The 9,300-nt window shown below is 37.0% G+C and overlaps 1 protein-coding gene across 1 annotated transcript in view; it reads left to right on the top strand.

The window, feature by feature from the left end:
• LOC108679616 (unconventional myosin-VI) overlaps positions 1 to 3,101 on the top strand; it is a 21,762-nt gene extending 18,661 nt beyond the window's left edge. Inside the window, exons 19-21 of the mRNA XM_018168274.2 lie at positions 920 to 1,049; positions 1,685 to 1,767; positions 2,333 to 3,101. Of these exons, the coding sequence (XP_018023763.1) occupies positions 920 to 1,049; positions 1,685 to 1,767; positions 2,333 to 2,481 (362 nt within the window). The 3' untranslated portion in view covers positions 2,482 to 3,101. The remainder of the gene's footprint in view (positions 1 to 919; positions 1,050 to 1,684; positions 1,768 to 2,332) is intronic.
• The last annotated feature ends 6,199 nt before the right edge of the window (positions 3,102 to 9,300 follow it).

A 9,300-nucleotide genomic window follows, 5' to 3' on the forward strand; every position in this document is an offset into this window, starting at 1 on the left:
TCATATATTCGCGGGTTTCGTGACGTCAAGTAAAGTCAATATTATTTTTTACTATGTTTTAAAATAAATCTATTATTACTTGGTTTGTCAATAATGTGTGAAATTATTTACATTTTTGTTTTATATATAATTCACAAAGCAATTCTGATGTTATTTGAAAGCGATGCTTGTTATGTAAAGTAAATTTCCAACCTTTGCGTTGGTTAAACCATTTCTGTAGTCGAGAAGACGTTCAAACATTAATTTGCCATTAGTTTCTTTATGTACGTTTAGAAAATAAATGCACGTAATGTTATAGAGGTTAATAGTATTGTTATATCAGTGTTGCATGCGTCCAGCGTCTGCTCAGTGGAAGCTATTGCTTGAACCCTGCGACGCCCATCACGCTTCACTAAAGCTATTGATGGCATTCTTAAACCTAATAATACAATGGAATAGTGGCCCGAAATATATAGGTATGATAGCCCAGTAGAGATTTGTTTGTTTTTTGTTTCATTTTGAGTGGAGATCACTCTGATGAAGAATATATCAGCGATAACCATAGCCCGAAATCTCTTGTTGGCTGACATCATTGCGTCACGCAAGCGCCTTATCGCCTTATTTTAGCGCCTTAGCTCACCACACTAGCGCCTTAACTCACCACACTAGCGCCTTAGCTCATCACACTAGCGCCTTAGCTCATCACACTAGCGCCTTAGCTCATCACACTAGCGCCTTAGCTCATCACACTAGCACCTTAGCTCATCACACTAGCGCCTTAACTCACCGCACTAGCGCCTTAGCTCATCACACTAGCGCCTTAGCTCACCACACTAGCGCCTAAACACACGCCTCATAGCCTCACAAGCCTCACCCTAACCCCTGGCATGACCCTCACCCTAACCCCTCCCGTAACTCTAACCCCTGCCATGCCCCCCAGCATCAACACCCTCGTCCCGCGCGGCAGCAGCAGCGCAGGCGGGAGGTGCTCAGGGCAAGAGTCGCTACTTCCGCATCCCCTTCGTGCGCCCCACCGACGACCCTGGCGCCTCCAGCCAGCAGAAGGGCTGGTGTGTACTGGGACAAACGCTATATTCTCTCTACTATTTATACTTCATTGTTCTTATTTCGTTGTTTATACTTCAATAATTATATACTTCATTATTTATAATTCGTTATTTATACTTCACTGTTCATACCTAATTGTTTATACTTCACTGTTTATACTTCATTATTTATACTTCATTTCGAACTAGAGTTGACATGGAAATACTTCCTATTTGTTGGCTCTACCTGAGGTTAGTGTGTGTGTGTTCCAGCAATGCGCTGAGGGAAATGAGGGAGCCAAAAAAATGTTAAAAAAGCGATCGATATAATTTTCACCCTTGTACGGGTTATCTTTACCCAGTTTGGCTGATGAATGGTCGTAAAGGCCAGTGCTGTACTTACGAAAATAACTTGCACAAAAACTACTTCTACTAAAATAACTTACACGAAAATTACTTATACCAAAATAACTTGTATGGAAAGTACTTGTACGAGAATTACTTTTACGAAAATTACTTTTACGAAAATTACTTTTATGAAAATTACTTTTACGAAAATTACTTGTATGATAATTACTCGTATGAAAATGACTTATACGAAAAGTACTTACACAAAAATAACTGGCCGGAAAACAACTCACTGGCTGCGTTGGTTGCAGGTGGTACGCGCACTTTGACGGCGACTGGATCGCTCGTCAGATGGAACTTCATCCCGACAAGCATCCTATCCTCCTGCTGGCTGGTGAGTCCTGCGACCTGTACTAAATTATTTTAGTCTTCTCGTAATAATATTATTTAATAGTAAAGTATTACTGTAATATTATTTAAGAGGTTTTGCTGCCCTCACTTCTACCGCCATCATCGATGATACGCTAGTATTACGTTTGATTATTGGGCACGTTTTTTCGGGCTCTATATTATATAGCGTGAATTACTCTCCTTTGCCACATTAATACAGAAATGCCACGTTACAGATGACTTGCCACGCCACATTTTACCCGTCACGCGTCATGTTACCCGCTAAGTCACTCCACACGCCACTCACTAGGTATTTGTTACACCACTCATTACTCGCCACGCTACACGCCACTCATTACTCATCACGCGTCATGTTACCCGCCAAGTCACTCCACACGCCACTGACTACTCGTTACACCACTCATTACTCGCTACGCTACACGCCACGCTACATGCCACGCTACATGCCACTCACTACTCACCACACCACTCATTAATCGCCACACCACTCACTACTCACCACGCCCCATGCCACTCACGCCCCACTAACGCCTTCTCACCCCCCGCAGGTCGGGACGACATGCAGATGTGTGAGCTGAGCATCGAAGAAACAGGCCTCACCCGCAAACGCGGCGCCGAGATTTTGGATCACGAGTTTGAGAAGGAGTGGGCCAAGTATGGCGGCAAGCCTTACGTGCCTGCCGACCGCCGCCTTTAATTAAACACACCAACTTTATAACGTATTCTTTCTTTACTTTTGTATCGCTCGCCTGCTTCGTTAAATCTTACTGACTTTTCCCGTTGTCGTGTCTCTCTTGATCGTCGAGTAAACGTCTCGATGAGGCTTGCTTGTCAAGGCCGAATTTGCGACGTTCCATTTAATCGGGACATTGTCCTTGTTTTTTCTTTTTATTTCTTCTTCAAAATAACCTGCAATTAATTTATTTATCTTCCCATAGCTCTTACTTGTATTTATAGCTGCTGGTTAATTCTAGAGTTTTCGTACGTATCATATTTTGTATACAGCGAAAGTTTTGACTCTAAATTATTTGCAGCTCGTTTCAAACAAAGTATTTCTTCTATACCTAAAAATACCGTAATATCAACTTTTTCCAAATGAAAATTTCTATGCTGTTTTTCTGGCCTGATTCGTATGTTGCAACTCACGTTTCAGCTCAATTAACTGTACGCGGTTAATAAACTTATTCTGCCTCAATATCTCGAATTTTGAGCACAATCCTCATGATGGTTTCTTGGCTCCATAAATTTTTTCGCACGTCACCCGCGTATTAATTGGCATTAAGTTTCATATACAGTCAAATTTAAATAAAAGTTATCAACTGAGTGTCGCGAGTTGGATGCATTTAAAAGCGAAAAAGACCCACGTATATATGACCTCTTGCCGCTAGCCGGATTAAAGTGTGTCCCAAAGCACGTCTGCTGAAAACTTGTCGTGATAATATCGTTATTTGTGAAGAACTGTCTTAGATTTGCACGATGATATTTCTGTGTTGCCTTGAATTGTAGGCGATCTCCTTTTTTTTTTTTTTTGCTTTTTCTATCTTTGAATTTTTTCATGTTTTTTGCTTCAAAAACATTGCTTCTTCATGTGAATAAGAAAAATTATCTTCTTTGTGCATTAATTTTCATGAGAAAATTTTCATTATTATTATTATTTTTTTTTTGCGATGACAGTGCAGTGATATGAAGCACAGTTGAGTTTGCAAAGTAAGGTTAGGTGATTGATGTTGGGTCTGGAATTAAAAAAGTTATTATTTGATATAAATAAATCGATTTTAAACGTAGAGAAATGCAGCACATATTGTATTTTGCAACTATTTATTATTCTATGGCAGCTGTGGGCAAAAATGAATGTTGAACTGCATGCTAGACTGCTAGTACATGTTTATTTATTTCATAAATAAGCGTATAAATTATCGTATTTTCTTTCAATTCCGGTATGTTGCGGCATTTCGAAATTGTATATGTTAATTAATGCTATAAACTTGTGTGATGTGGCGGTGGATTTCCCTTAGACGCGTAAATCGTTTTCTGTTTCGAAATTTTGCTTCGCGGACATTCGTATTTTTAATAAAAAGAGAAATTTGTCACTTCTTCTCGCCCGAAAAGGTACTTTAATTTTTCGCTCCAAAACTTAAATTTGAAATCGTCAAGTTAAGTACCTCTTAGCTTGAATCGCTTGTGAAATCAATGAGTGTTTGAGTAACGTAACCAAATTAATTACAGACAATTGAATTTACTGAACAGCTTTTTTCATCTGTTCGTTTCGAATTGCATTTATTTGCAGTTTAAATCACTGTTTATTTTACTTATTTGCCATTTCTTTATTTCTGATTTTTCTAGAATAATGAGTATTCAATATTAATGACCGATTGCTGTTAAAGTTGCATTTGTAATGTCTGTTGTGGTGGCATTTGGTCTGTAGTCAAGACCACAGACCACAGTTACTGGTTAGAGATAATGCCTGTGGACCGCATCAACAGGGCGGGCAGTCCAGGATAATTTGTGCATGTTTAAATGCCTGAATTAGTACGTTTAACTATTATTATTACTATGTTCTATTACGTTACGTACAGCGGACATAATTCATACAGAAGTTAAAAAATTATGGATTCTAACACTAGGTTTTGCTATTTATAGCCGACAAATTTATGAACTCGAACCTGGGAGAAATTAAGAGAATAGGTACGAAGGTGTACCTATTCTCTTCCAAATATTTCTTGTTGCCACGGCTAGAATTTATTCTCCGTACTTCCAAAGCCGCTTAATTTGAACCGTTGGGCAGGGTTAGACCGCTGAACCCGGGTTCGTTTTTCAAGTGGTTCGGTTCAGTTTCGTCTTTCGCTTGGCGTATCGCTTCCACTTCTGTCATACATGCATTCTCTCTTTATTATTCTCTAAAATATTTATTTTCCTGTAATTTCAATGCTCACAAACTCGAGACTTGAGTAACCACTTATTGCATCTCTGAAGGCCTGTTTCCTCGCGTCAATAAATTTTAATATTAAATATAGATTATATTAAAGTATAATTGGATCTATTGATGTTCGTGTAGGTGATATATCAGAGTAGTTATTGCTTTATAAATTTTTAAGAGAATATATTTCGGCTTTAAGGTTGATTCACATCAACTTGGGGGTTAAATTTTTAACTTATATGTAGAGTGCAATTATCTGTGTGTAATATTCCCCTTAATGTAAGATGAGTGTAGCTGGTGAAAGCCTTTTAACAAGCCCTCTGTTCTCTTATACAGGGAGTTTTGTCTTTTTTAAATCATTGCTTCTACTGGAAAATAAACGTCATATTTTTTACCCATCAAGTTAAGAAATTACAATGATTTAGACAGGTCTGTTATAATGAAATTTTGTACCTTGCTTCAGGTATTGCTAAGCGAAAACTCCGAATTACATAAATGTTTTCTACATAATTTTTTCGGATACGTTCTACGTTTGTAAAGAGTTGCAGCTTGATAGCTCTCATATTTTAAAACCTAACTGATTCTTCTCTATAGCCACGCAAATTAGGCAAAATAAAATCATTATTTTATATATACAACCTTCATTTCGTACTGGATTTCAAGATGAACATCATTTTAAATATATTATTTATTTGTTGTCCCTCCCTGAGGTTAATAAGATATGACTTCTACCGAGAAATGCTTATGATTTTATGATTGAAAACCATGTTATTTATGATATAAATATGACCACGTTTACTGAACATTTATAGTGTACGTGGCTAAAGGATGGCTATAAACCAGTGAAACTTATTCTGAATCCCCGTTTATATAATAATTGACTAATATTAAAATTATTGTCTAGTTACTTTGTGAATTAAGAATTAGCCTATAATAAAAGTGTTAATGTGAAGAGAGATTTCCTTTATTAGTTCATGAAAGAAAATTCGTGTTTTAGATATTCCTGAGCTGTGATGCAATCAGTGTCATGCACTCCCAGCAAGGGCATGACGCATTCCTAGCAAGGGCATAACGCATTCCCAGCAAGGGTATAACGCATTCCCAGCAAGGGCATAACGCATTCCCAGCAAGGGCATAACGCATTCCCAGCAAGGGTATAACGCATTCCCAGCAAGGGCATAACGCATTCCCAACAAGGGCATAACGCATTCCCAGCAAGGGCATAAATATGTCGAAGTGGCCACCTATTTCAAAATATTATAATGTTACTCATGTTGAGATGTATAAATGTTGCTCATTTTGTGGTGGTGTAGCCGTATAAATGTTACCAATGATGACGTGCAGCCGTATAAATGTCGCCAATGTTGACGTACAGCCGTATGAATGTTGCCAATGTTGAGATGCGGCCGTATGAATGTTACTCGTATACGGGACGTGTGCCAAATGACAGTCTTCCAAACAGACGAGTTCTATGACAACATGAATACGAAGATTCCTAATGCTTTGCTTCACTGAAAAATGGCGTTGACGGAATAGAATTTGCATTGCGATTGCAGCGGTCGCTTACCTCGCAGTCACCAACAGCGCTTCAGAGTTTGAACATAAAATTCAATTGAATCGAAATTGTTCGTAATCCGAATCTATAGTGAAGATTTTGTTAGGCAAAAACTTGTTAACGACGAAAGCAATCGTTCATGCGAGAAAAATGTTCAAGTTTTGCACACGTCGTTGCTAACTGATTCATCTTCAAAGGGAATTATTGTTGTAAAAATGAAAGATTCTGGTCTAACATTTTTTTGGTGTTTGCAATTAGGTAGAGAAACCATCGAGATTTTTAGAAATATTTGTTTTTGACGCAATTATCGGTTTTCTACACTCAGAGAAATGATTGAGATTTCGTCCAAATAGCGATGCACATTTTACCTGTGTGTGAGTCAGCCTGACCCAGTTTGACCCGAAAAAAACGCGTATCAGTGCTACGATCACTCTCTGCTCGGGCTTTGGGCAAGAAAGTTTTTCACTATTTGTAAAATATGACCCATTCATTTTATGAGTTGATTTAATAGTTTATTGCTCTAATTGTTTTAATTTTTCAGCGATTGTACAAGAAATATTGGCCAATTACTGGCTATCAAGATTTGAATATCAAAATTCAACTGTATATTATTCGAATGTATATTCGTATCGATGTGACGTTGTATTTGGATTGTCGGAGGTTGGGTGAGTGTGAGTCCCGATAATGTTTACGTAAAGTTATGTTTCGTGTGTCAATTTGTTGCTATTGCTATGTCTCATTTAGCCTGGCAACTCTATTCATTTCATCAAATTTAATGTATGCTCAAGAAAGCTATATTATATCCCCTTTAAAGAGTCTGACCTCGACCCTTGATGCTAAGATTTGATGAAGAGAGACTCGCTGTAAAATAAAAAGTTTTCATTACCGTTGACCGATTTTCGTCGCGTATTGTAGAATCAAAAATCGTAGTTTTCAGATACCAATCCTTGAGGTCTACGTGACTGAAGTATAATTTTTTGTTAATAAACCAGCAGTGATGTGCAACGTTATTATTAGTAATGTGATCGAAGACTGTATAAACAGTTATTCAATGCATTTGTTTCTTGTAACATCTGCGATCAAATGTCACACTATCATTATTGAGCAGTAGGAGAATGATAAAAATTGTTGAAGGCAATCATCAGTTCAACTCTGATTATAATTTATTTTCCATGTCTTGAATGGCTAGTTTGATTTACTATTCAACTGATGAAAGGTTGATGATTTCTCTGCAGTATGAATTTATTTCATAATCAGACGCGCTCAACCTGTAACTTTACTTTCACTAAGAAACTCGCTTCGTTTCTTTGACTGTAGTTTTGTGTCTTTCTTCTACGTCTTAAAACCCTGCTATAATTTCATGTCAAAGTTTCGTACGATTGTCACATTAAGCTTAGTACGTTTGCTCATAGACTGTTTCCTATTCTCTCAATGCGCTTGCGAATGTTTGTAGACTTATTTATATAAGAAAGACTTGCGGTCTTTCAGGGTTGAACCACAAAGCGGGTAGGTCACTTTATGACCTGCACTGAGCGTCGCGGCTATTCTCAGCCGCTTTTAAACTTCCAGGTTCTTCACACATGCGTAGCTATTCTTTTTATATATTAATTACTTCACATTGTTCCAATAAGACTTATCTTAAGAACTATCAGCGTTATTTTTATCTGTATTTCTTTCTTTCTTGATTTATCCTTAACTTGAGCAGCTAAAACTGATGCACGCAGCTATTCCTATTTAGTTAACAACTGTGACCACTTCTACATGCCGGTCTGTTCTTTGACGGAATACAATGTGAATAAAACCTTACTCATCACAACTGGTTTTCTTGCCAACACAGCCTGCCGTTCTGATGCCATGGCCTCCGTTATCTGCGGATAGACACTAAATTCGTAGACACATGACTCGCTTTAAATACGTCAAAGAGGCGATTTTTCATGTAAAAACGAAGCTCTAGCATCAATAAGAAAATAAAAACATGAAGTTCTAGCATAACTAATGAAAAAGGAGCACAGAGCTGTAGCATAATGAAGAAAATAAAACCAAAGATCTGGCATAAATTGCGAAATGGAAGCATAAAGATGCAGCATAAATAGGAAAATAATAGCATAAAGCTTCAGTCATGTACCAGAGAATCGACCCGATTGAATTCAGTCATTGAAATTTTATTTTTTAAGTTACAAAGAGGCAACAAATTAGTGAATTTAATAAAGTTTTGTCAAGTTCTTGCTTTTTATTAATTTTTTGTTTTTTATTCACAAGTTTTTTGGTGCTTGTAAAACTAGGATTACATTTTACTTCAAACTACCTAACGAATAACAACCCGTCTCCAGACATAAATACTTGACGTTCATTGTAAATTTTCCGAGTTAATTTACTACGTAAGTCATTATTAATCATTTCATTGTTCGATCATTTTTTTATCACGTGCAACATCATTCGTGTAGCATCCAAAAAATTGAAGGAATTTTCTCCCTATTCCAGAGGAAACCCTCTTCTAGAAATTTATCGAAATAAGTCTTTAAGGATTGAACAATTAATGACAAATTACGTTGAAGCAGATTTATTTTAGTTCTCAACGCACAGGTATTTATTTCCGGGGACGTTATTCAACCGAAAAAGAATAGAGTCCAGGTCAGCTCATTGGGCCGAGACTTGAAGGTTTGATGATTATACTGGGAGAAGAAACGCAAAAGGTTAAACCGTGATTACTCTAAAATAACGCTCTGAATAATTACGATATTCAATATAGCAATTATATTCCAAGGTATAGCTCACCTTATTAAATAAAAAATAAGTGCACTTACAGTGGGGGGAAATAAATATTCGTACACTTGAAAAATCGTATTTCGTATGTAAGTACACAAACTTAACAGGAAAAGTGATTTAAATTATGTATAGAGACGCATAGTATTCAAAAAATACTATCAAAAGAAATTAAATCTCAATGCAACAAAAAACAATGCAACATGTTCACTTTTGAGGGTGAAAAAAGTATTCGTACAAAACAATAAATCCGCATTTTTAATTTAATACTTGGTTTGAAT

The sequence above is a fragment of the Hyalella azteca genome, unplaced genomic scaffold, assembly GCF_000764305.2.
Source record: "Hyalella azteca isolate HAZT.00-mixed unplaced genomic scaffold, Hazt_2.0.2 contig12391, whole genome shotgun sequence".
Lineage (NCBI taxonomy): Eukaryota > Metazoa > Arthropoda > Malacostraca > Amphipoda > Hyalellidae > Hyalella > Hyalella azteca.